General features: G+C 60.2%; 1 protein-coding gene across 2 annotated transcripts in view; it reads right to left on the reverse strand.

Moving 5' to 3' along the window:
• LOC139416094 (adhesion G protein-coupled receptor L3-like) overlaps positions 1–25,477 on the reverse strand; it is a 356,247-nt gene that overhangs the window by 90,507 nt on the left and 240,263 nt on the right. For both annotated transcript variants that reach the window (XM_071164365.1, XM_071164366.1), the window contains one exon: positions 25,247–25,350. In XM_071164365.1, coding sequence (XP_071020466.1) covers positions 25,247–25,350 — 104 coding nt within the window. The remainder of the gene's footprint in view (positions 1–25,246; positions 25,351–25,477) is intronic.

Genomic DNA, 25,477 nt, shown 5'->3' on the forward strand with positions numbered 1-25,477 from the left:
CCCTCCCTCTCTCATGCCCCTCCCTCCCTCCCTCTCTCATGCCCCTCCCTCCCTCTCTCATGCCCCTCCATCCACCCCACACCATGACTGACCCACCGCCAAAACGGTCAGGCTGGAGGATGTTGCAGGCAGCAGAACGTTCTCCACGGCGTCTCCAGACTCTGTCACGTCTGTCACATGTGCTCAGTGTGAACCTGCTTTCATCTGTGAAGAGCACAGGGCGCCAGTGGCGAATTTGCCAATCTTGGTGTTCTCTGGCAAATGCCAAACGTCCTGCACGGTGTTGGGCTGTAAGCACAACCCCCACCCGTGGACGTCGGGCCCTCATACCACCCTCATGGAGTCTGTTTCTGACCGTTTGAGCAGACACATGCACATTTGTGGCCTGCTGGAGGTCATTTTGCAGGGCTCTGGCAGTGCTCCTCCTGCTCCTCCTTGCACAAAGGCAGAGGTAGCGGTCCTGCTGCTGGGTTGTTGCCCTCCTACGGCCTCCTCCACATCTCCTGATGGACTGACCTGTCTCCTGGCAGCGCCTCCATGCTCTGGACACTACGCTGACAGACACAGCAAAACTTCTTGCCACAACTCGCATTGATGTGCCATCCTGGATGAGCTGCACTACCTGAGCCACTTGTGTGGGTTGTAGACGCCGTCTCATGCTACCACTAGAGTGAAAGCACCGCCAGCATTCAAAAGTGACCAAAACATCAGCCAGGAAGCATAGGAACTGAGAAGTGGTCTGTGGTCACCACCTGCAGAACCACTCCTTTATTGGGGGTGTCTTGCTAATTGCCTATAATTTCCACCTGTTGTCTATTCCATTTGCACAACAGCATGTGATATTTATTGTCAATCAGTGTTGCTTCCTAAGTGGACAGTTTGATTTCACAGAAGTGTGATTGACTTGGAGTTACATTGTGTTGTTTAAGTGTTACCTTTATTTTTTTGAGCAGTATATATATATATATATATATATATATATATATATATATATATATAAATGGTGGGACCAACAGCAATAATAATAGTATTAACAACAACTACAACAATATTAATGAGAACAACAATACATTAAAGCAATCATGCCCCAGTGTCAACATGACTGAGAAGACATGAAAGACAAAAAGACTGACTTTCTTAGATTTTTGCAATCATTATCAAACCATTTTTCATGATCTGTTATTTCTGGTTTGCTCTTATGCTTCTTTAAATTAGCCAAGGAGGCTAATTTGCCAAACAAAGTTTCTGTTCCAAACAGCCAAATTTACACCTTCATTTCTGTAGGAGAATGTTAAGGCTAAAAAGTTGTCCAGGAGAGACTGTATTTTTTGGCTACTAATGGCTTTTTGGTAGATGTCTGTACTGTTTTTACTCCCTCTATAGGCCTGTTTGGTATCATGTAATTTATTGGGCCGTGATGCTTCGTGGTTGGGTTCTGCTCTTCTCAGATACACTGTGATTTTACTGTGGTCTAAGAGAGGTGTTAGTGGGCTGAGTGTGAAGGCTCAGAGACTCTGGGTTTAGGTCGGGGAGGAAGTAGTCTATAGTGCTGCTGCCAAGGGATGAGCTGTAGGTGTACCTACCAAAAGAGTCCCCTCTCAGCCTACCATTGACTATGTACAGAGTCTCTCTCTCTCTCTCTCTCTCTCTCTCTCTCTCTCTCTCTCTCTCTCTCTCTCTCTCTCTCTCTCTCTCTCTCTCTCTCTCTCTCTCTCTCTCTCTCTCTCTCTCTCTCTCTCTCTCTCTCTCTCTCTCTCTCTCTCTCTCTCTCTCTCTCTCTCTCTCTCTCTCTCTCTCTCTCTCTCTCTCTCTCTCTCTCTCTCCCGTGTCTCTCTCTCCCGTGTCTCTCTCTCTCTCCCGTGTCTCTCTCTCTCATGCTCCCTCTCTCTCATGGCTCCCTCTCTCTCATGCCTCCCTCTCTCTCATGCCTCCCTCTCTCTCATGCCTCCCTCTCTCTCATGCCTCCCTCTCTCTCATGCCTCCCTCTCTCTCATGCCTCCCTCTCTCTTATGCCTCCTTCTCGCCTGCCCCTCCCTCCCTCTCGCATGCCCTGCCCTCCCTCTCGCATGCCCCGCCCTCACTCTCGCATGCCCCTCATGACCCTCCCTCATGCCCCTCTCTCCCTCTCTCATGCCCCTCTCCCTCTCTTATGCCCCTCACTCAAGCCCCTCTCTCCCACTCTCATGCTCCTCCCTCCCACTCGCATGCCCCTCCCTCCCACTCGCATGCCCCTCCCTCCCACTTGCATGCCCCTCCCTCCCACTTGCATGCCTCTCCCTCCCACTCGCATGCCCCTCCCCCCCACTCGCATGCCCCTCCCACTCTCATGCCCCTCTCTCAATTCAAGGGTTTTATTGACATGGGAAACACATGTTAACATTGCCAAAGCAATGTGGGTCTGTGTAATCTGAGGGAAATATGTGTCTCTAATATGGTCATACATTTGGCAGGAGGTTAGGAAGTGCAGCTCAGTTTACACCTCATTTTGTGGGCAGTGTGCACATAGCCTGTCTTCTCTTGGGAGCCAGGTCTGCCTACGGTGGCCTTTCTCAATAGCAAGGCTATGCCTCTCTCCCTCCCCCCATCTCTCCCTCCGCCCATCTCTCCCTCACTCCCTCTCTCATGCTGCTCTCCCCCCATCTCAAGCCCCACACTCCGTCTCTCATGCCTCTCTCCCCCATCTCACGCCCCTCTCTCCCCCATCTCACTCCCCTCTCTCCCCCATCTCACGCCCCTCTCTCCCCCATCTCACGCCCCTCTCTCCCCCATCTCACGCCCCTCTCTCCCCCATCTCACGCCCCTCTCTCCCCATCTCACGCCTCTCCCCCCAACCCCTCTCCCCCATCTCACGCCCCTCTCTCCCCCCATCTCACGCCCCTCTCTCCCCCCATCTCACGCCTCTCTACCCCCCTCTCACGCCTCTCTACCCCCCTCTCACGCCTCCCTCCCCCATCTCAAGCCTCCCTCCCCCCATCTCAAGCCTCTCTCCCCCATCTCACGCCCCTCTCTCCCCCATCTCACGCCCCTCTCTCCCTCATCTCACGCCCCTCTCTCCCCATCTCACGCCTCTCCCCCCCAACCCCTCTCCCCCATCTCACGCCCCTCTCTCCCCCCATCTCACGCCCCTCTCTCCCCCCATCTCACGCCTCTCTACCCCCCTCTCACGCCTCTCTACCCCCCTCTCACGCCTCTCTACCCCCCTCTCACGCCTCCCTCCCCCATCTCAAGCCTCCCTCCCCCCATCTCAAGCCTCTCTCCCCCATCTCACGCCTCTCTCCCCCATCTCAAGCCTCTCTCCCCCCATCTCACGCCCCTCTCCCCCATCTCACGCCCCTCTCCCCCATCTCACGCCCCTCTCCCCCAACTCACGCTCCTCTCCCCCATCTCACGCCCCTCTCCCCCATCTCACGCCCCTCTCCCCCCATCGCACGCCTCTCTCTCCCCCATCTCACGCCTCTCTCTCCCCCCCATCTCACGCCTCCTTCCCCCCATCTCACGCCTCTCTCCCCCATCTCACGCCTCTCTCCCCCCATCTCACGCCCCTCTTCCCCCATCTCACAAACCTCTTCCCCATCTCACGCCCCTCTTCCCCCATCTCACGCCTGCCTCTCCCCATCTCAAGCCCCTCTCCCCCCCATCTCACACCCCTCTCCCCCAATCTCTCTCTCTCTCTCTCTCCCTCACGCCTCTCTCTCCCTCACGCCTCTTTCTCCGTCACGCCTCTTTCTCCCTCACGCCTCTTTCTCCCTCACGCCTCTTTCTCCCTCACACCTCTTCTCTCTTGCGCCTCTCTCTCTCACACGCTTTCCCTCGCCTCTCTCTCTCACGCCTCTCTCTCTCACGCCTTTCTCACACCTCTCTCTCTCTCACGCCTCTTACACCTCTCTCTCTCACGCCGCTCACACCTCTCTCTCTCTCACGCCTCTCACACCTCTCACACCTCTCTCTCACGCCTCTCTCACGCCTCTCTCTCTCACGCCTCTCTCTCACGCCTCTTTCTCCCTCCCGCCTCTTTCTCCCTCTCACACCTCTTTCTCCCACTCCCTCGTCCCCCTCTTGCTCGCCTCTCTCTCTCTCACGCCACTCTCTCTCACGCCTCTCTCTCACGCCTCTCTCTCTCACGCCTCTTTCTCCTTCACGCCTCTCTCCCCCATCTCACGCACCTCTTCCCCCATCTCACGCCTCTCTCCCCCATCTCACGCACCTCTTCCCCCATCTCACGCCTCTCTCTCTCACGCCTCTTTCTCCTTCGCGCCTCTTCCCCCATCTCACGCCCCTCTTCCCCCATCTCACGCCTCCCTCCCCCAGTCTCAAGCCCCTCTCCCCCCCATCTCACGCCCCTCTCCCTCAATCTCTCTGTCTCTCTCCCTCACGCCTCTCTCTCCCTCACGCCTCTTTCTCCCTCACACCTCTTCTCTCTCGCGCCTCTCTCTCTCTCTCACGCCTCTGTCTCTCACGCCCCTCACCCCCCATCTCACGCCTCTCTCTCCCCGATCTCACGCCTCTCTCTCCCCCGATCTCACGCCTCTCTCTCCCCCGATCTCACGCTCCTCTCCCCCATCTCACGCTCCTCTCCCCCATCTCACGCCCCTCTCCCCCCATCTCACGCCCCTCTCCCCCCATCTCACGCCTCCCTCCCCCATCTCACGCCACTCTCTCCTCCCATCTCACGCCCCTCTCCCCCCATCTCACGCCCTTCTTCCCTATCTCACGCCCCTCTTCCCCCATCTCACGCCTCCCTCCCCCATCTCACGCCCCTCTCCCCCATCTCACGCCTCTCCCCCCCAACCCCTCTCCCCCCATCTCACGCCCCTCTCCCCCATCTCAAGCCTCTCTCCCCCATCTCAAGCCCCTCTCCCCCATCTCAAGCCCCTCTCCCCCATCTCAAGCCCCTCTCCCCCCATCTCACGCCTCTCTCCCCCATCTCAAGCCTCTCTCCCCCCATCTCACGCCCCTCTCCCCCATCTCACGCCCCTCTCCCCCATCTCACGCCCCTCTCCCCCAACTCACGCTCCTCTCCCCCATCTCACGCCCCTCTCCCCCATCTCACGCCCCTCTCCCCCCATCGCACGCCTCTCTCTCCCCCATCTCACGCCTCTCTCTCCCCCCCATCTCACGCCTCCTTCCCCCCATCTCACGCCTCTCTCCCCCATCTCACGCCTCTCTCCCCCCATCTCACGCCCCTCTTCCCCCATCTCACAAACCTCTTCCCCATCTCACGCCCCTCTTCCCCCATCTCACGCCTGCCTCTCCCCATCTCAAGCCCCTCTCCCCCCCATCTCACACCCCTCTCCCCCAATCTCTCTCTCTCTCTCTCTCCCTCACGCCTCTCTCTCCCTCACGCCTCTTTCTCCGTCACGTCTCTTTCTCCCTCACGCCTCTTTCTCCCTCACGCCTCTTTCTCCCTCACACCTCTTCTCTCTTGCGCCTCTCTCTCTCACACGCTTTCCCTCGCCTCTCTCTCTCACGCCTCTCTCTCTCTCACGCCTTTCTCACACCTCTCTCTCTCTCACGCCTCTCACACCTCTCTCTCTCACGCCGCTCACACCTCTCTCTCTCTCACGCCTCTCACACCTCTCACGCCTCTCTCTCTCACGCCTCTCTCTCACGCCTCTTTCTCACGCCTCTTTCTCCCTCCCGCCTCTTTCTCCCTCTCACACCTCTTTCTCCCACTCCCTCGTCCCCCTCTTGCTCGCCTCTCTCTCTCTCACGCCACTCTCTCTCACGCCTCTCTCTCACGCCTCTCTCTCTCACGCCTCTTTCTCCTTCACGCCTCTCTCCCCCCATCTCACGCACCTCTTCCCCCATCTCACGCGCCTCTTCCCCCATCTCACGCCCCTCTTCCCCCATCTCACGCCTCCCTCCCCCAGTCTCAAGCCCCTCTCCCCCCCATCTCACGCCCCTCTCCCTCAATCTCTCTGTCTCTCTCCCTCACGCCTCTCTCTCCCTCACGCCTCTTTCTCCCTCACACCTCTTCTCTCTCGCGCCTCTCTCTCTCTCTCACACCTCTGTCTCTCACGCCCCTCACCCCCGATCTCACGCCTCTCTCTCCCCGATCTCACGCCTCTCTCTCCCCCGATCTCACGCCTCTCTCTCCCCCGATCTCACGCTCCTCTCCCCCATCTCACGCTCCTCTCCCCCATCTCACGCCCCTCTCCCCCCATCTCACGCCCCTCTCCCCCCATCTCACGCCTCCCTCCCCCATCTCACGCCACTCTCTCCTCCCATCTCACGCCCCTCTACCCCCCTCTCACGCCTCTCTACCCCCCTCTCACGCCTCCCTCCCCCATCTCAAGCCTCCCTCCCCCCATCTCAAGCCTCTCTCCCCCATCTCACGCCCCTCTCTCCCCCATCTCACGCCCCTCTCTCCCTCATCTCACGCCCCTCTCCCCCATCTCACGCCCCTCTCTCCCCCCATCTCACGCCCCTCTCTCCCCCCATCTCACGCCTCTCTACCCCCCTCTCACGCCTCTCTACCCCCCTCTCACGCCTCTCTACCCCCCTCTCACGCCTCCCTCCCCCATCTCAAGCCTCCCTCCCCCCATCTCAAGCCTCTCTCCCCCATCTCACGCCTCTCTCCCCCATCTCAAGCCTCTCTCCCCCCATCTCACGCCCCTCTCCCCCATCTCACGCCCCTCTCCCCCATCTCACGCCCCTCTCCCCCAACTCACGCTCCTCTCCCCCATCTCACGCCCCTCTCCCCCATCTCACGCCCCTCTCCCCCCATCGCACGCCTCTCTCTCCCCCATCTCACGCCTCTCTCTCCCCCCCATCTCACGCCTCCTTCCCCCCATCTCACGCCTCTCTCCCCCATCTCACGCCTCTCTCCCCCCATCTCACGCCCCTCTTCCCCCATCTCACAAACCTCTTCCCCATCTCACGCCCCTCTTCCCCCATCTCACGCCTGCCTCTCCCCATCTCAAGCCCCTCTCCCCCCCATCTCACACCCCTCTCCCCCAATCTCTCTCTCTCTCTCTCTCCCTCACGCCTCTCTCTCCCTCACGCCTCTATCTCCGTCACGCCTCTTTCTCCCTCACGCCTCTTTCTCCCTCACGCCTCTTTCTCCCTCACACCTCTTCTCTCTTGCGCCTCTCTCTCTCACACGCTTTCCCTCGCCTCTCTCTCTCACGCCTCTCTCTCTCTCACGCCTTTCTCACACCTCTCTCTCTCTCACGCCTCTTACACCTCTCTCTCTCACGCCGCTCACACCTCTCTCTCTCTCACGCCTCTCACACCTCTCACACCTCTCTCTCACGCCTCTCTCACGCCTCTCTCTCTCACGCCTCTCTCTCACGCCTCTTTCTCCCTCCCGCCTCTTTCTCCCTCTCACACCTCTTTCTCCCACTCCCTCGTCCCCCTCTTGCTCGCCTCTCTCTCTCTCACGCCACTCTCTCTCACGCCTCTCTCTCACGCCTCTCTCTCTCACGCCTCTTTCTCCTTCACGCCTCTCTCCCCCCATCTCACGCACCTCTTCCCCCATCTCACGCGCCTCTTCCCCCATCTCACGCCCCTCTTCCCCCATCTCACGCCTCCCTCCCCCAGTCTCAAGCCCCTCTCCCCCCCATCTCACGCCCCTCTCCCTCAATCTCTCTGTCTCTCTCCCTCACGCCTCTCTCTCCCTCACGCCTCTTTCTCCCTCACACCTCTTCTCTCTCGCGCCTCTCTCTCTCTCACACGCCTCTCTCTCCCCCGATCTCACGCTCCTCTCCCCCATCTCACGCTCCTCTCCCCCATCTCACGCCCCTCTCCCCCCATCTCACGCCCCTCTCCCCCCATCTCACGCCTCCCTCCCCCATCTCACGCCACTCTCTCCTCCCATCTCACGCCCCTCTCCCCCCATCTCACGCCCTTCTTCCCTATCTCACGCCCCTCTTCCCCCATCTCACGCCTCCCTCCCCCATCTCACGCCCCTCTCCCCCATCTCACGCCTCTCCCCCCCAACCCCTCTCCCCCCATCTCACGCCCCTCTCCCCCATCTCAAGCCTCTCTCCCCCATCTCAAGCCCCTCTCCCCCATCTCAAGCCCCTCTCCCCCATCTCAAGCCCCTCTCCCCCCATCTCACGCCTCTCTCCCCCATCTCAAGCCTCTCTCCCCCCATCTCACGCCCCTCTCCCCCATCTCACGCCCCTCTCCCCCATCTCACGCCCCTCTCCCCCAACTCACGCTCCTCTCCCCCATCTCACGCCCCTCTCCCCCATCTCACGCCCCTCTCCCCCCATCGCACGCCTCTCTCTCCCCCATCTCACGCCTCTCTCTCCCCCCCATCTCACGCCTCCTTCCCCCCATCTCACGCCTCTCTCCCCCATCTCACGCCTCTCTCCCCCCATCTCACGCCCCTCTTCCCCCATCTCACAAACCTCTTCCCCATCTCACGCCCCTCTTCCCCCATCTCACGCCTGCCTCTCCCCATCTCAAGCCCCTCTCCCCCCCATCTCACACCCCTCTCCCCCAATCTCTCTCTCTCTCTCTCTCCCTCACGCCTCTCTCTCCCTCACGCCTCTTTCTCCGTCACGTCTCTTTCTCCCTCACGCCTCTTTCTCCCTCACGCCTCTTTCTCCCTCACACCTCTTCTCTCTTGCGCCTCTCTCTCTCACACGCTTTCCCTCGCCTCTCTCTCTCACGCCTCTCTCTCTCTCACGCCTTTCTCACACCTCTCTCTCTCTCACGCCTCTCACACCTCTCTCTCTCACGCCGCTCACACCTCTCTCTCTCTCACGCCTCTCACACCTCTCACGCCTCTCTCTCTCACGCCTCTCTCTCACGCCTCTTTCTCACGCCTCTTTCTCCCTCCCGCCTCTTTCTCCCTCTCACACCTCTTTCTCCCACTCCCTCGTCCCCCTCTTGCTCGCCTCTCTCTCTCTCACGCCACTCTCTCTCACGCCTCTCTCTCACGCCTCTCTCTCTCACGCCTCTTTCTCCTTCACGCCTCTCTCCCCCCATCTCACGCACCTCTTCCCCCATCTCACGCGCCTCTTCCCCCATCTCACGCCCCTCTTCCCCCATCTCACGCCTCCCTCCCCCAGTCTCAAGCCCCTCTCCCCCCCATCTCACGCCCCTCTCCCTCAATCTCTCTGTCTCTCTCCCTCACGCCTCTCTCTCCCTCACGCCTCTTTCTCCCTCACACCTCTTCTCTCTCGCGCCTCTCTCTCTCTCTCACGCCTCTGTCTCTCACGCCCCTCACCCCCCATATCACGCCTCTCTCTCCCCGATCTCACGCCTCTCTCTCCCCCGATCTCACGCCTCTCTCTCCCCCGATCTCACGCTCCTCTCCCCCATCTCACGCTCCTCTCCCCCATCTCACGCCCCTCTCCCCCCATCTCACGCCTCCCTCCCCCATCTCACGCCACTCTCTCCTCCCATCTCACGCCCCTCTCCCCCCATCTCACGCCCTTCTTCCCTATCTCACGCCCCTCTTCCCCCATCTCACGCCTCTCCCCCCCAACCCCTCTCCCCCCATCTCACGCCCCTCTCTCCCCCCATCTCACGCCCCTCTCTCCCCCCATCTCACGCCTCTCTACCCCCCTCTCACGCCTCTCTACCCCCCTCTCACGCCTCCCTCCTCCCTCTCACGCCTCCCTCCCCCTCTCACGCCTCCCTCCCCCCTCTCACGCCTCCCTCCCCCCATCTCAAGCCTCTCTCCCCTCATCTCAAGCCTCTCTCCCCCCATCTCAAGCCCCTCTCCCCCCATCTCAAGCCCCTCTCCCCCCATCTCAAGCCCCTCTCCCCCCATCTCAAGCCCCTCTCCCCCCATCTCAAGCCCCTCTCCCCCCATCTCAAGCCCCTCTCCCCCCATCTCACGCCTCTCTCCCCCCATCTCAAGCCCCTCTCCCCCCATCTCACGCCTCCCTCCCCCCTCTCACGCCTCCCTCCCCCCATCTCAAGCCTCTCTCCCCTCATCTCAAGCCTCTCTCCCCCCATCTCAAGCCCCTCTCCCCCCATCTCAAGCCCCTCTCCCCCCATCTCAAGCCCCTCTCCCCCCATCTCAAGCCCCTCTCCCCCCATCTCAAGCCCCTCTCCCCCCATCTCACGCCTCTCTCCCCCCATCTCAAGCCTCTCTCCCCCCATCTCACGCCTCCTTCCCCCCCATCTCACGCCTCCTTCCCCCCCATCTCACGCCTCCTTCCCCCCCATCTCACGCCTCTCTCCCCCCATCTCACGCCCCTCTTCCCCCATCTCACGCCTCCCTCTCCCCATCTCACGCCCCTCTCCCCCAATCTCTCTCTCCCTCACGCCTCTCTCTCCCTCACGCCTCTTTCTCCCTCACGCCTCTTTCTCCCTCACGCCTCTTTCTCCCTCACGCCTCTTTCTCCCTCACACCTCTTTCTCCCTCACACCTCTTTCTCCCTCACACCTCTTCTCTCTTGCGCCTCTCTCTCTCTCACGCGCTTTCCCTCGCCTCTCTCTCTCTCACGCCTCTCTTACACCTCTTTCTCTCTCACGCCTCTCTCTCTCACGCCGCTCACACCTCTCTCTCTCTCACGCCTCTCTCTCTCTCACGCCTCTCTCACACCTCTCTCTCTCACGCCTCTCTTTCTCACGCCTCTCTCTCTCCCACCTCTTTCTCCCTCCCGCCTCTTTCTCCCACTCCCTCGTGCCTCTCTCCCCCTCTTGCGTGCCTCTCTTCCCCTCTTGCGCGCCTCTCTCTCTCTCTCACGCCTGTCTCTCACGCCTCTCTCTCTCACACCTCTTTCTCCCCATCTCACGCCCCTCTTCCCCCATCTCACGCCCCTCTCCCCCAATCTCTCTCTCTTTCTCCCTCACGCCTCTTTCTCCCTCACGCCTCTTTCTCCCTCACGCCTCTTTCTCCCTCACGCCTCTTTCTCCCTCACACCTCTTTCTCCCTCACACCTCTTTCTCCCTCACACCTCTTCTCTCTCGCGCCTCTCTCTCTCACGCGCTTTCCCTCGCCTCTCTCTCTCACGCCTCTCTCTCTCTCACGCCACTCACCCCCCATCTCACGCCTCTCTCTCCCCCGATCTCACGCCTCTCTCTCCCCCGATCTCACGCTCCTCTCCCCCATCTCACGCCCCTCTCCCCCCATCTCACGCCCCTCTTCCCCATCTCACGCCCCTCTTCCCCATCTCACGCCCCTCTTCCCCATCTCACGCCCCTCTTCCCCCATCTCACGCCACTCTCTCCCCCCATCTCACGCCCCTCTTCCCCATCTCACGCCCCCTCCCCCATCTCACGCCCCTCCCCATCTCACGCCCCTCTTCCCCCATCTCACGCCCCTCTTCCCCCATCTCACTCCCCTCTTCCCCATCTCACGCCCCTCTTCCCCATCTCACGCCCCTCTTCCCCCATCTCACTCCTCCCTCCCCCATCTCACTCCCCTCTCTCCCCCCATCTCACGCCCCTCTCCCCCATCTCACGCTCCTCTCCCCCAATCTCTCTCTCTCTCACACACGCCTCTTTCTCCCTCACGGCTCTTTCTCCCTCACGCCTCTTTCACCCTCACGCCTCTATCCCTCTCTCACGCGCCTCTCTCTCTCGCGCCTCTCTCTCTCTCGCACCTCTCGCGCCTCTCTCTCTCGCACGCCTCTCTCTCTCGCACGCCTCTCTCTCTCTCTCGCCTCTCTCTCTCTCTCGCACGCCTCTCTCTCTCTCTCGCACACCTCTCTCTCGCTCTCTCCCTCGCGCGCCTCTCTCCCCCTCGCGCGCCTCTCTCCCCCTCGCGCGCCCCTCTCCCCCTCGCGCGCCCCTCTCCCCCTCGCGCGCCCCTCTCCCCCTCGCGCGCCCATCTCGCTCGCCCGTCTCTCCCTCTCGCGCGCCTCTCTCCCTCTATCTCTCTCTCTCTCTCGCCCCTCTATCTCTCGCTCTCCCCTCTCTCTCTCGCTCTCCCCTCTCTCTCTCGCTCTCCCCTCTCTCGCTCTCGCTCGCCCCTCTCTCTCTCCCTCTCTCTCGCTCGCCCCTCTCTCTCGCTCTCGCTCGCCCCTCTCTCTCGCTCTCGCTCGCCCCTCTCTCTCGCTCTCGCTCGCCCCTCTCTCCCCTCTCTCTCTCTCGCTCTCGCTCGCCCCTCTCTCTCTCTCGCCCCTCTCTCTCGTTCGCCCATCTCTCTCTCGCCCCTCTCTCTCTCTCTCGCTCTCGCTCGCCCCTCTCTCTCTCGCTCTCGCCCGCTCCTCTCTCTCTCTCGCTCTCGCCCCTCTCTCTCTCTCTCGCTCGCCCCTCTCTCTCTCTCGCTCGCCCCTCTCTCTCTCTTGCTCTCGCTCGCCCCTCTCTCTCTCTCGCTCTCGCTCGCCCCTCTCTCTCTCTCGCTCGCCCCTCTCTCTCTCTCTCGCTCGCCCCTCTCTCTCTCTCTCTCGCTCGCCCCTCTCTCTCTCGCTCTCGCCCGCCCCTCTCTCTCTCTCTCTCGCCCGCCCCTCTCTCTCTCGCTCTCGCCCGCCCCTCTCTCTCTCGCTCTCGCCAGCCCCTCTCTCTCTCTCGCCCCTCTCTCTCTCTCTCGCTCTCCCCTCTCTCTCTCTCGCTCGCCCCTCTCTCTCTCTCTCTCTCTCGCCCCTCTCTCGCTCGCCCCTCTCTCTCTCTCTCTCCCCCTCTCTCTCTCTCGCTCTCCCATCTCTCTCTCTCGCTCGCCCCTCTCTCTCTCTCTCGCTCGCCCCTCTCTCTCTCTCGCTCGCCCCTCTCTCTCTCTCTCACGCCTCTATCTCTCTCTCACGCCCCTCACCCCCCATCTCACGCCTCTCTCTCCCCCGATCTCACGCCTCTCTCTCCCCCGATCTCACGCTCCTCTCCCCCATCTCACGCTCCTCTCCCCCATCTCACGCCCCTCTCCCCCCATCTCACGCCCCTCTTCCCCATCTCACGCCCCTCTTCCCCATCTCACGCCCCTCTTCCCCATCTCACGCCCCTCTTCCCCATCTCACGCCCCTCTTCCCCCATCTCACGCCACCTCACGCCCCTCTTCCCCATCTCACGCCCCTCTTCCCCCATCTCACGCCCCTCTTTCCCATCTCACGCCCCTCTTCCCCCATCTCACGCCCCTCCCCATCTCACGCCCCATCTCACGCCCCTCTTCCCCCATCTCACGCCCCTCTTCCCCATCTCACGCCCCTCTTCCCCATCTCACGCCCATCTCACGCCCCTCTTCCCCCATCTCACTCCTCCCTCCCCCATCTCACTCCCCTCTCTCCCCCCATCTCACGCCCCTCTCCCCCATCTCACGCTCCTCTCCCCCAATCTCTCTCTCTCTCACACACGCCTCTTTCTCCCTCACGGCTCTTTCTCCCTCACGCCTCTTTCACCCTCACGCCTCTATCCCTCTCTCACGCGCCTCTCTCTCGCGCGCCTCTCTCTCTCTCGCACCTCTCGCGCCTCTCTCTCTCGCACGCCTCTCTCTCGCACGCCTCTCTCTCTCTCTCGCCTCTCTCTCTCTCTCGCACGCCTCGCTCTCTCTCTCGCACACCTCTCTCTCGCTCTCTCCCTCGCGCGCCTCTCTCCCCCTCGCGCGCCTCTCTCCCCCTCGCGCGCCTCTCTCCCCCTCGCGCGCCCCTCTCCCCCTCGCGCGCCCCTCTCCCCCTCGCGCGCCCATCTCGCTCGCCCGTCTCTCTCGCCCGTCTCTCCCTCGCCCCTCTCTCTCGCTCGCCCCTCTCTCGCTCTCGCTCGCCCCTCTCTCTCTCTCTCTCGCTCGCCCCTCTCTCTCTCGCTCTCGCTCGCCCCTCTCTCCCCTCTCTCTCTCTCGCTCGCCCCTCTCTCTCTCTCGCCCCTCTCTCTCGTTCGCCCCACTCTCTCTCGCCCCTCTCTCTCTCTCGCTCTCGCTCGCCCCTCTCTCTCTCTCGCTCTCGCTCGCCCCTCTCTCTCTCGCTCTCGCCCGCCCCTCTCTCTCTCTCGCTCTCGCCCCTCTCTCTCTCTCGCTCGCCCCTCTCTCTCTCTTGCTCTCGCTCGCCCCTCTCTCTCTCTCTCGCTCGCCCCTCTCTCTCTCTCTCGCTCGCCCCTCTCTCTCTCTCTCTCTCGCTCGCCCCTCTCTCTCTCTCTCGCTCTCGCTCGCCCCTCTCTCTCTCTCGCTCTCGCCCGCCCCTCTCTCTCTCGCCCTCCCTCTCTCTCTCTCGCTCTCGCCCGCCCTCTCTCTCTCTCGCTCTCGCCAGCCCCTCTCTCTCTCTCGCCCCCCTCTCTCTCTCTCTCTCTCGCTCGCCCCTCTCTCTCTCGCTCTCGCCCGCCCCTCTCTCTCTCGCTCTCGCCCGCCCCTCTCTCTCTCGCTCTCGCCCGCCCCTCTCTCTCTCTCGCTCTCGCCAGCCCTTCTCTCTCTCTCGCCCCTCTCTCTCTCTCTCGCTCTCCCTCTCTCTCTCTCGCTCGCCCCTCTCTCTCTCTCGCCCCTCTCTCGCTCGCCCCTCTCTCTCTCTCGCCCCTCTCTCTCTCTCTCGCTCTCCCATCTCTCTCTCTCGCTCGCCCCTCTCTCTCTCTCGCTCGCTCGCCCCTCTCTCTCTCTCGCTCGCCCCTCTCTCTCTCTCTCTCGCCCCTCTCTCTCTCTCTCTCTCTCTCTCTCTCTCGCGCCTCTCTCTCGCGCGCCTCTCTCTCTCGCGCCTCTCTCTCTCGCCTCTCTCTGTCTCGCGCCTCTCTCTCTCTCTCTCGCGCCTCTCTCTCTCTCTCGCCTCTCTCGCTCTCTCGCGCCTCTCTCTCTCTCTCACGCCTCTCTCTCTCTCACGCCTCTCTGTCTCTCGCGCCTCTCTCTCTCTCGCGCCTCTCTCTCTCTCGCTCTCTCTCTCGCGCCTCTCTCTCTCTCGCGCCTCTCTCTCTCTCTCGCCTCTCTTTCTCTCGCGCCTCTCTCTCTCTCGCGCCTCTCTCTCTCTCGCCTCTCTCTCTCTCCGCCTCTCTCTCGCGCCTCTCTCTCTCGCCTCTCTCTCTCTCACACCTCTCTCTCTCTCGCGCCTCTCTCTCTCTCGCGCCTCTCTCTCTCTCTCGCGCCTCTCTCACGCCTCTCTCTCTCACGCCTCTCTCTCTCTCACGCCTCTCTCTCTCTCACGCCTCTCTCTCTCTCACGCCTCCCTCTCTCTCTCACGCCTCTCTCACGCCTCTCTCTCACGCCTCTCTCTCACGCCTCTCTCACGCCTCTCCCTCTCTCACGCCTCTCTCCCTCTCTCTCACGCCTCTCTCCCTCTCTCTCTCTCTCTCTCTCTCTCTCTCACGCCTCCCTCTCTCTCTCTCTCTCTCTCTCTCTCACGCCTCTCTCCCGCCTCTCTCCCTCTCTCACGCCTCTCTCACGCCTCTCTCACGCCTCGCTCTCTCTCTCTCACGCCTATCTCTCTCTCTCTCTCACTCTCTCTCACGCCTCTCTCTCGCGCCTCTCTCTCTCTCGCGCCTCTCTCTCTCTCGCGCCTCTCTCTCTCTCGCGCCTCTCTATCTCTCTCTCACGCCTCTCTCTCTCTCTCTCTCACGCCTCTCTCTCTCTCTCTCTCACGCCTCTCTCTCTCTCTCACGCCTCTCTCTCGCGCCTCTCTCTCTCTCGCGCCTCTCTCTCTCGCCTCTCTCTCTCTCGCGCCTCTCTCTCTCTCGCGCCTCTCTCTCTCTCGCGCCTCTCTCTCTCTCGCGCCTCTCTCGCGCCTCTCTCTCTCTCTCTCGCGCCTCTCTCTCTCGCGCCTCTCTCTCTCGCGCCTCTCACTCTCTCGCGCCTCTCACTCTCTCGCGCCTCTCTCTCTCTCGCGCCTCTCTCTCTCGCGCCTCTCTCTCTCGCGCCTCTCTCACGCCTCTCTCTCTCTCTCAAGCCTCTCTCTCTCTCACGCCTCTCTCTCTCTCTCGCGCCTCTCTCTCTCTCGCGCCTCTCTCTCTCTCTCTCTCGCGCCTCTCTCTTGCGCCTCTCTCTCTCGCGCCTCACGCCTCTCTCACGCCTCTCTCACGCCTCTCATGCCTCTATCTCACGCCTCTCTCTCTCTCTCACGCCTCTCTCACGCCTCTCTCTCTCTCTCAAGCCTCTCTCTCTCTCACGCCTCCCTCTCTCTCTCACGCCTCCCTCTCTCTCTCACGCCTCTCTCACGCCTCTCTCTCACGCCTCTCTCTCACGCCTCTCTCTCTCTCGCGCCTCTCTCTCTCTCTCGCCCCTCTCTCTCTCTCGCCCCTCTCTCTCTCTCGCCCCTCTCTCTCTCTCTCGCTCTCCCATCTCTCTCTCTCGCTCGCCCCTCTCTCTCTCTCGCTCGCCCCTCTCTCTCTCTCTCTCGCGCCTCTCTCTCGCGCCTCTCTCTCGCGCGCCTCTCTCTCTCGCGCCTCTCACTCTCGCCTCTCTCTCTCTCGCGCCTCTCTCTCTCTCTCTCTCTCGCGCCTCTCTCTCGCGCCTCTCTCTCGCGCCTCTCTCTCTCTCGCCTCTCTCTCTCTCTCGCGCCTCTCTCTCTCTCTCACACCTCTCTCTCTCTCACGCCTCTCTCTCTCTCACGCCTCTCTCTCTCACGCCTCTCTCTCTCTCGCGCGCCTCTCTCTCTCTCGCGCGCCTCTCTCTCTCGCGCCTCTCTCTCTCTCGCGCCTCTCTCTCTCTCTCTCGCGCCTCTCTCTCTCTCTCTCTCGCGCCTCTCTCTCTCTCTCTCTCTCTCTCGCCTCTATCTCGCGCCTCTCTGTCTCTCGCGCCTCTCTCTCTCTCGCGCCTCTCTCTCTCTCGCTCTCTCTCTCGCGCCTCTCTCTCTCTCGCGCCTCTCTCTCTCTCGCGCCTCTCTCTCTCTCGCGCCTCTCTCTCTCGCGCCTCTCTCTCTCTCGCGCCTCTCTCTCTAGCCTCTCTCTCTCGCCTCTCTCTCTCGCCTCTCTCTCTCTCACGCCTCTCTCTCTCTCGCGCCTCTCTCTCTCTCTCGCGCCTCTCTCTCACGCCTCTCTCTCTCACGCCTCTCTCTCTCACGCCTCTCTCTCTCTCACGCCTCTCTCTCTCTCACGCCTCCCTCTCTCTCTCACGCCTCTCTCACGCCTCTCTCTCACGCCTCTCCCTCTCTCACGCCTCTCTCCCTCTCTCTCACGCCTCTCTCCCTCTCTCTCTCTCTCTCTCTCTCTCACGCCTCCCTCTCTCTCTCTCTCTCTCTCACGCCTCTCTCCCGCCTCTCTCCCTCTCTCACGCCTCTCTCACGCCTCTCTCTCTCTCTCTCTCACGCCTCTCTCTCTCTCTCTCTCACTCTCTCTCACGCCTCTCTCTCGCGCTTCTCTCTCTCTCGCGCCTCTCTCTCTCTCGCGCCTCTCTCTCTCGCGCCTCTCTCTCTCTTGCGCCTCTCTCTCTCTCTCTCACGCCTCTCTCTCTCTCTCACGCCTCTCTCTCTCTCTCTCTCTCACGCCTCTCTCTCGCGCCTCTCTCTCTCTCGCGCCTCTCTCTCGCGCCTCTCTCTCTCTCGCGCCTCTCTCTCTCTCTCTTGCGCCTCTCTCTCTCTCTCTCACGCCTCTCTCTCTCTCTCACGCCTCTCTCTCTCTCTCTCTCTCACGCCTCTCTCTCGCGCCTCTCTCTCTCTCGCGCCTCTCTCTCGCGCCTCTCTCTCTCTCGCGCCTCTCTCTCTCTCTCTCGCCCCTCTCTCTCTCTCGCTCTCGCTCGCCCCTCTCTCTCTCTCGCTCTCGCTCGCCCCTCTCTCTCTCGCTCTCGCCCGCCCCTCTCTCTCTCTCGCTCTCGCCCCTCTCTCTCTCTCGCTCGCCCCTCTCTCTCTCTTGCTCTCGCTCGCCCCTCTCTCTCTCTCTCGCTCGCCCCTCTCTCTCTCTCTCGCTCGCCCCTCTCTCTCTCTCGCTCGCCCCTCTCTCTCTCTCTCGCTCTCGCTCGCCCCTCTCTCTCTCGCTCTCGCCCGCCCCTCTCTCTCTCGCCCTCCCCTCTCTCTCTCGCTCTCGCCCGCCCCTCTCTCTCTCGCTCTCGCCAGCCCCTCCTCTCTCTCGCCCCTCTCTCTCTCTCTCTCGCTCGCCCCTCTCTCTCTCGCTCTCGCCCGCCCCTCTCTCTCTCGCTCTCGCCCGCCCCTCTCTCTCTCGCTCTCGCCCGCCCCTCTCTCTCTCGCTCTCGCCAGCCCTTCTCTCTCTCTCGCCCCTCTCTCTCTCTCTCGCTCTCCCCTCTCTCTCTCTCGCTCGCCCCTCTCTCTCTCTCGCCCCTCTCTCGCTCGCCCCTCTCTCTCTCTCGCCCCTCTCTCTCTCTCTCGCTCTCCCATCTCTCTCTCTCGCTCGCCCCTCTCTCTCTCTCGCTCGCTCGCCCCTCTCTCTCTCTCGCTCGCCCCTCTCTCTCTCTCTCTCGCCCCTCTCTCTCTCTCTCTCTCTCTCTCTCTCTCTCTCTCGCGCCTCTCTCTCGCGCGCCTCTCTCTCTCGCGCCTCTCTCTCTCGCCTCTCTCTGTCTCGCGCCTCTCTCTCTCTCTCTCGCGCCTCTCTCTCTCTCTCGCCTCTCTCGCTCTCTCGCGCCTCTCTCTCTCTCTCACGCCTCTCTCTCTCTCACGCCTCTCTGTCTCTCGCGCCTCTCTCTCTCTCGCGCCTCTCTCTCTCTCGCTCTCTCTCTCGCGCCTCTCTCTCTCTCGCGCCTCTCTCTCTCTCGCGCCTCTCTCTCTCTCGCGCCTCTCTCTCTCTCGCTCTCTCTCTCGCGCCTCTCTCTCTCTCGCGCCTCTCTCTCTCTCTCGCCTCTCTTTCTCTCGCGCCTCTCTCTCTCTCGCGCCTCTCTCTCTCTCGCGCCTCTCTCTCGCGCCTCTCTCTCTCGCCTCTCTCTCTCTCACACCTCTCTCTCTCTCGCGCCTCTCTCTCTCTCGCGCCTCTCTCTCTCTCTCGCGCCTCTCTCACGCCTCTCTCTCTCACGCCTCTCTCTCTCTCACGCCTCTCTCTCTCTCACGCCTCTCTCTCTCTCACGCCTCCCTCTCTCTCTCACGCCTCTCTCACGCCTCTCTCTCACGCCTCTCTCTCACGCCTCTCTCACGCCTCTCCCTCTCTCACGCCTCTCTCCCTCTCTCTCACGCCACTCTCCCTCTCTCTCTCTCTCTCTCTCTCTCTCTCACGCCTCCCTCTCTCTCTCTCTCTCTCTCTCTCTCACGCCTCTCTCCCGCCTCTCTCCCTCTCTCACGCCTCTCTCACGCCTCTCTCACGCCTCTCTCACGCCTCTCTCTCTCTCTCTCACGCCTATCTCTCTCTCTCTCTCACTCTCTCTCACGCCTCTCTCTCGCGCCTCTCTCTCTCTCGCGCCTCTCTCTCTCTCGCGCCTCTCTCTCTCTCACGCCTCTCTATCTCTCTCTCACGCCTCTCTCTCTCTCTCTCTCACGCCTCTCTCTCTCTCTCTCTCACGCCTCTCTCTCTCTCTCACGCCTCTCTCTCGCGCCTCTCTCTCTCTCGCGCCTCTCTCTCTCGCCTCTCTCTCTCTCGCGCCTCTCTCTCTCTCGCGCCTCTCTCTCTCTCGCGCCTCTCTCTCTCTCGCGCCTCTCTCGCGCCTCTCTCTCTCTCTCTCGCGCCTCTCTCTCTCGCGCCTCTCTCTCTCGCGCCTCTCTCTCTCGCGCCTCTCTCACGCCTCTCTCTCTCTCTCAAGCCTCTCTCTCTCTCACGCCTCTCTCTCTCTCTCGCGCCTCTCTCTCTCTCGCGCCTCTCTCTCTCTCTCTCTCGCGCCTCTCTCTTGCGCCTCTCTCTCGCGCCTCACGCCTCTCTCACGCCTCTCTCACGCCTCTCATGCCTCTATCTCACGCCTCTCTCTCTCTCTCACGCCTCTCTCACGCCTCTCTCTCTCTCTCAAGCCTCTCTCTCTCTCACGCCTCCCTCTCTCTCTCACGCCTCCCTCTCTCTCTCACGCCTCTCTCACGCCTCTCTCTCACGCCTCTCTCTCACGCCTCTCTCTCTCTCGCGCCTCTCTCTCTCTCTCGCCCCTCTCTCTCTCTCGCCCCTCTCTCTCTCTCCCCCCTCTCTCTCTCTCTCGCTCTCCCATCTCTCTCTCTCGCTCGCCCCTCTCTCTCTCTCTCTCGCCCCTCTCTCTCTCTCTCTCGCGCCTCTCTCTCGCGCCTCTCTCTCGCGCGCCTCTCTCTCTCGCGCCTCTCACTCTCGCCTCTCTCTCTCTCGCGCCTCTCTCTCTCTCTCTCTCTCGCGCCTCTCTCTCGCGCCTCTCTCTCGCGCCTCTCTCTCTCTCGCCTCTCTCGCTCTCTCGCGCCTCTCTCTCTCTCTCACACCTCTCTCTCTCTCACGCCTCTCTCTCTCTCACGCCTCTCTCTCTCACGCCTCTCTCTCTCTCGCGCGCCTCTCTCTCTCTCGCGCGCCTCTCTCTCTCGCGCCTCTCTCTCTCTCGCGCCTCTCTCTCTCTCTCTCGCGCCTCTCTCTCTCTCTCTCTCGCGCCTCTCTCTCTCTCTCTCTCTCTCTCGCCTCTATCTCGCGCCTCTCTGTCTCTCGCGCCTCTCTCTCTCTCGCGCCTCTCTCTCTCTCGCTCTCTCTCTCGCGCCTCTCTCTCTCTCGCGCCTCTCTCTCTCTCGCGCCTCTCTTTCTCTCGCGCCTCTCTCTCTCTCTCGCGCCTCTCTCTCTCTCGCGCCTCTCTCTCTCTCGCGCCTCTCTCTCTCTCGCGCCTCTCTCTCTCGCGCCTCTCTCTCTCTCGCGCCTCTCTCTCTAGCCTCTCTCTCTCGCCTCTCTCTCTCGCCTCTCTCTCTCTCACGCCTCTCTCTCTCTCGCGCCTCTCTCTCTCTCTCGCGCCTCTCTCTCACGCCTCTCTCTCTCACGCCTCTCTCTCTCACGCCTCTCTCTCTCTCACGCCTCTCTCTCTCTCACGCCTCCCTCTCTCTCTCACGCCTCTCTCACGCCTCTCTCTCACGCCTCTCCCTCTCTCACGCCTCTCTCCCTCTCTCTCACGCCTCTCACGCCTCCCTCTCTCTCTCTCTCTCTCTCACGCCTCCCTCTCTCTCTCTCTCTCTCTCACGCCTCTCTCACGCCTCTCTCACGCCTCTCTCACGCCTCTCTCACGCCTCTCTCTCTCTCTCTCTCACGCCTCTCTCTCTCTCTCTCTCACTCTCTCTCACGCCTCTCTCTCGCGCTTCTCTCTCTCTCGCGCCTCTCTCTCTCTCGCGCCTCTCTCTCTCGCGCCTCTCTCTCTCTTGCGCCTCTCTCTCTCTCTCTCACGCCTCTCTCTCTCTCTCTCACGCCTCTCTCTCTCTCTCTCTCTCACGCCTCTCTCTCGCGCCTCTCTCTCTCTCGCGCCTCTCTCTCGCGCCTCTCTCTCTCTCGCGCCTCTCTCTCTCTCGCGCCTCTCTCGCGCCTCTCTCTCTCTCTCGCGCCTCTCTCTCTCTCGCGCCTCTCTCTTTCTCGCGCCTCTCTCTCTCGCGCCTCTCTCTCTCTCGCGCCTCTCTCTCTCTCGCACCTCTCTCTCTCTCTCGCGCCTCTCTCTCGCGCCTCTCTCTCTCGCGCCTCTCACGCCTCTCTCTCTCTCTCAAGCCTCTCTCTCTCTCACGCCTCTCTCTCTCTCTCGCGCCTCTCTCTCTCTCGCGCCTCTCTCTCTCTCTCTCTCTCTCGCGCCTCTCTCTCGCGCCTCTCTCTCTCGCGCCTCACGCCTCTCTCACGCCTCTCTCACGCCTCTCATGCCTCTATCTCACGCCTCTCTCTCTCTCTCAAGCCTCTCTCTCTCTCACGCCTCTCTCACGCCTCTCTCTCTCTCTCAAGCCTCTCTCTCTCTCACGCCTCCCTCTCTCTCTCACGCCTCCCTCTCTCTCTCACACCTCTCTCACGCCTCTCTCTCACGCCTCTCTCTCACGCCTCTCTCTCTCTCGCGCCTCTCTCTCTCTCGCGCCTCTCTCTCTCTCTCTCTCTCGCGCCTCGCGCCTCTCTCACGCCTCTCTCTCTCACGCCTCTCTCTCTCTCACGCCTCTCTCTCTCTCGCCTCTCTCTCTCTCACTCACGCCTCTCTCTCTCTCTCACACCTCTCTCTCACGCCTCTCTCTCTCTCTCACGCCTCCCTCTCTCCCGCCTCTCTCCCTCTCTCCCGCCTCTCTCCCTCTCTCCCGCCTCTCTCCCTCTCTCCCGCCTCTCTCCCTCTCTCACTCTCTCTCACGCCTCTCACTCTCTCTCACGCCTCTCTCCCTCTCTCTCACGCCTATCTCACTCTCTCTCACGCCTCTCTCCCTCTCTCTCACCCCTCTCTCCCTCTCTCTCACGCCTCTCTCCCTCTCTCTCACGCCTCTCTCCCTCTCTCTCACGCCTCTCTCCCTCTCTCTCACGCCTCTCTCCCTCGCCTCTCTCCCTCTCTCCCGCCTCTCTCCCTCTCTCCCGCCTCTCTCACCCTCTCTCACGCCTCTCTCACTCTCTCTCACGCCTCTCTCCCTCTCTCTCACGCCTCTCTCCCTCTCTCTCACGCCTCTCTCACTCTCTCTCACGCCTCTCTCCCTCTCTCTCACGCCTCTCTCCCTCTCCCTCACGCCTCTCTCCCTCTCTCTCACGCCTCTCTCCCTCTCTCTCACGCCTCTCTCTCTCGCCTCTCTCTCTCTCACTCACGCCTCTCTCTCTCTCTCACACCTCTCTCTCACGCCTCTCTCTCTCTCTCACGCCTCTCTCTCTCTCAGGCCTCTCTCTCTCTCACACGCCTCTCTCTCTCACGCCTCTCTCTCTCACGCCTCTCTCTCTCACGCCTCTCTCTCACACGCCTCTCTCTCTCTCACGCCTCTCTCTCTCTCACGCCTCTCTCTCTCTCACGCCTCTCTCTCTCTCACGCCTCTCTCTCTCTCTCACGCCTCTCTCTCTCTCTCACGCCTCTCTCTCTCTCTCACGCCTCTCTCTCATTGTATTGTGTGTAGCAGCTCCATCTTTAGACTTGGAGAATAATATTTTCAAAGCACAACCAGGAACCCTTAGGGTGAACTCTAAGTGGTGTACTGCCTAAGTGTACACCACTTAGTTGTAGTGTACCTATTTTCATTTACCGGGCGAAACAATTCAATAAAAATCCTCCTCAGCCACGGATGAGTCTGTTAATTTGCTAATGAAGAGTCTCCATTTGCCCACATACTAACAACCGCTTTGTAGTTTGGGAGTTTCTTGTCTCTTGGCTTTTCAATTACAATGTATAACTCCGCCATGCAGAGAGGCATAATGATGTAAAGGAGTCTCGTTTCTAGGCTTTTCATTTATCTTGAATTGGATTATGAAGGAAAAAAACGGACTTGTGTGTACTGTAGCTCTCTGTGTTTCTACTACCCGACCGTCCAATTGAAAAGGGCCTTGAAAAAGCACCTGTTCTATTCATCAAATGGGTCATGTTTTCACATGCAGATCACTGGGCTACCGTTCCGAAAACAACATTTACTCAGACTGATCCCAGGGTCAGAATGCTAAAACACAGCCCTCAGAAATAAAACTTCCGGATATATTCAATTGGACAGGGACATTGAAGAGGCGAGGTTGGATCTGTTTTGAAGCGCTTTACAGTACCGGCGGCATATTTGGATCATTTATTTGTATGATTTGTATTCATGCCACTATTCTTACTAATGTCCTCCCTTTTTGGAATGCTAATAGCTTTGTGCACATTTGATTAGCCTCGGGTTCAGTGAATACCAAGGGATGTAGCATTTGGGCTATGTTTAGGAGTCTAACCCTGCCCGAGGCATCCGTGGAAGTCAGACATCTGTTTGTAGTCCGCTGGGTTCTCGTTCGATCCACTCCTTTCCTCTGATATTTCATACAGAACCGCTGCTGGATTCTAAGTCTGGAACTGCGCCCCAAATGGCAACCTACTCCCTATATCGTGCACTACTTTTGACCAGGGCTCAAAGGGCTGTGGTTAAAAGTAGTGCACTATTAAAGGAATAGGGTGCCATGTGGAACGCAAACCCCCAAAATGTGCATGCGGCGCGATGAGGCCTTCGTCCCGGCGACCTCCAACACATTGTAAATAGACGCATTAGGGGGAGACTACAGTGTCCGCGGCACAGGGCCTCACATGACTTACTTGGCCATCGCTTGCAATCCCTGCCCCTGTGTTTATTAGCAGAACCAATTACACCCGGCTTAATTGGCCTTTCTTCGAGAACCCTCTTCCTGTGTGGACAGTGTGTGGAGCGTAGAGAAGCCTCTTTCTCTTAATGAAAAGAGTTACGGCCACAGTAAGAAAACGTTAAGTCTGTCAATGTCCCTCTCGCTCTCAATCCTGGTCTCTCTCCCTCTCCCCCTCCCCCTCCCTCGCTCTCTCCATCTCTCTTCCAGCCTCTCCCTACTTCACTCATAGTCCCCTTTTCGCTTGTCTCCCTCTCTGAGTCTTCCTGTTAATGAGAAGAACCAGGGACAGTGGCGTGAAAATAAGGGGCAGACTGAATTCTGGGATGCCTGATCTTCCTTTAAATTCCCCGGTGACAACGAGGGACGACAGGCACATCGCTCATGCCTAATGTGCGTAATAAAGATGAATAACACTTTTGTAAAAAATAATAATAAAAAAATGAAATGCACCCACTTTCCAATAGTCACTCCCACAAGGGGCGAGACTGTGTCAAGCGTTGTGCTGCTTTGCGTGTGAGAAAGTTAGGATGTGCACTATAAACGGACTATGAGTTTGAGTCAGGAAATAGTGACACTATGGTAAAGGAGAAGATAAAGTGGTATCATCTCCATATCGATTTAAACAGAATGGCACTGAGCTGCAGTTAATAACCAAAACATCAGCCCACGGTTGACATTTATTGCACTCGAAAAAGATAAACGTTGCAACAACAAAAGAATCCACCTGATCTCTCTACCTCTACCCCACACTAGTTTTTTTTTTCAACCACCCGTTCTCCATCCAGAACCACAAAGTGCTGTTTGGTTAACGGGCTTTTGCCAGTCTGGAGTGGATCATAAGTGTTATTGCTGGCATGCCTCGGGCTCCTGCGAGTTTCAGCGAGTGCATTTTGACATCTGATGCAATTCATAAACAGGGAGAGAGCTGCTACTGCTACTGGTACCGCTACAGTCCCAATAGCCGTCTCCTCTGTCTCGGAGATTCAATTACAGATTTAAACACAGAAGGGGAATGAGAGAGACCCCCTCTGGGGCTAAAGAAAATGGAAGAATGGGGGGATAGGGTCATAATTGTGTAGTGGGTGTATCTGGCCACCGTTGTGAACTCGACGCAGTAGGTAGGACAGTACTCTAAGACCTCTGGTTGCAACAGTGGCGACTGCTATTCCCCTTTACCTGGAGCGAGTGGAAGACTTGACATTAATTGACCAATTACGTTCTTCTGAGCAGAGACAAAGGAAACCCGTGGAGCACAATGATTGTAGAGGATGGGCATAGTATTCCCTTAGTCTCAGGGGTTTCCATTGTTGCAAAGTGAACAAGTGTGAATTGCCAAGCGTGAAGTGTGTGTGTGTGTGTGAGTGTGAGTCTATGAGTTGGTCCCATTGGGGGGCCCCCTTACCTTCTGGGTGATTACATTGACCCACGGGGACGTACAGTTGCTAAGGTTGGGCCCTTGAGGGTCCCAGTATCCTTCGGGCCCCATACACAGGTACATGGCCACGCCTGTGGAAGAAAACAAGACTCAGAGTTGGAGGCAATAGAGCAAAACCACAGGGATTCATATCTGAAAAGCTCTCGCTGCTAACGGTGAGACGCGTGCTTCTAAACAACTTTATTCTCGTCCTCGTAC

Source organism: Oncorhynchus clarkii, chromosome 9 (genome assembly GCF_045791955.1).
Source record: "Oncorhynchus clarkii lewisi isolate Uvic-CL-2024 chromosome 9, UVic_Ocla_1.0, whole genome shotgun sequence".
NCBI lineage: Eukaryota > Metazoa > Chordata > Actinopteri > Salmoniformes > Salmonidae > Oncorhynchus > Oncorhynchus clarkii.